The sequence below is a fragment of the Trypanosoma equiperdum genome (genome assembly GCF_001457755.1).
Source record: "Trypanosoma equiperdum strain OVI genome assembly, contig: ctg_1344, whole genome shotgun sequence".
Taxonomy (NCBI): Eukaryota; Euglenozoa; class Kinetoplastea; order Trypanosomatida; family Trypanosomatidae; genus Trypanosoma; species Trypanosoma equiperdum.
The window spans coordinates 9,501-10,806 of NW_027123332.1; the positions used below are offsets into that span (position 1 = coordinate 9,501).

General features: G+C 48.9%; 1 protein-coding gene across 1 annotated transcript in view; it reads left to right on the forward strand.

Moving 5' to 3' along the window:
- Window positions 1-186: 186 nt before the first annotated feature.
- TEOVI_000783300 (uncharacterized protein) overlaps window positions 187-1,306 on the forward strand; it is a gene marked incomplete at both ends in the record, with an annotated part of 1,176 nt that continues 56 nt past the window's right edge. The window contains one exon of the mRNA XM_067221183.1: window positions 187-1,306. Coding sequence (XP_067077284.1) covers window positions 187-1,306 — 1,120 coding nt within the window.

Below are 1,306 nucleotides of genomic sequence, written 5' to 3' on the forward strand. Positions count from 1 at the left end.
TATTTTGATGGATAAATTGGTGAAGTAGTTTGCGAATGCAAGTATGAGTATAGGTTAGAATTTCAACTGTAAAGAGTAATCCAAAGGAAAACGCAGTACTGTTTACGAAGTCCAACCGTTTTAGTCTCATTTAACACAGCCTGCCAGAAGGCGACACGAAGTTGTAACACAGCAAAAATATAGCATATGCAGCACTCAAATGCTGCAAACGACGTCGGCGGAAGGCTTCTAGCGCTGGTGCTAATTTTTCAGACAGCTACCGCAGACGAGATTACGGGCACAGAAACCGCAAAGGGAGCCTGCAACGACTTAACCATAAGCATACAGCTAGCCAAGTCATTCAAAGCGAAAGTTTCAAGCGCTCGGCGGGCAGCAGCCAAACTGCAAAACCGGGCGTTTCTATGGCAAATAGCAGCCGCATCTGAAAAAGACAACTACAAGAGGCGCGCGAAACAAGCACTGCAATTGCTGCTGCAGGGCAGGTACAAGACACAGCTAGCCACCATCACAGCCAACGAACAACAGCTGGAAAAAGCCGCCCATATTTTAGACGCACGCGCGGCGTCGATCTACACAGCGGCTCTACTACAGCCAACCGGCGGCTCAAGCAAAGAAGCGCCAACAGCCACCAACTTAGGCAGCCACGGCGGCACCGCAGCGACCTGCACAGTAACACAAAAGCTTACAAAAGCGGCACCGCAATGCGATGAAACTAAGATAAACAACCAAATCGCGACAGTGGGAACGTCATCAAACGAAGCCGACAAGCAAGTGAAATTACTAGGCGACAAAATCCTGCAGCAGGTGTCGCTTAAAACAAAAGCTGTAGCTGTAGGAACTGCAAGCACAAACCCCAACATAGAAACAGCCCACGAAGGCGAATGCGCAAACGGCCCACAAGGGCGCAGAAGCACATCACACCTCTTAGGTGTAGATATTGAACCGGAAGAAACAGCGGCGCCAACACTAGCCTCTAAGGACATAAAGCAAACCGTCAGCGGGACAAAGCAATGCCAGCCGTACGCCCCCAACGACAAGTGGTATGCAACGAACGAGCAGCAGACTCTAAGCGCTATTTGCGCTGGTCTGACAACAACTGTGCAAGAGCAACAAACAGACGAAGAGGAAACGGGCGAAACTCTCGCAAAAGACCCTGAAATGATAAAACTATCTGCACAGATGCTGATGGATGAAAAAGCCCTTTCCAAGATGGCGAGCACCGAGCGCCCGGCAAAAATAGCTAACATAATCAAACAAAGCTATGGAGCTGAACACAATGACTTCAAAAACAACTATATAAACGAGC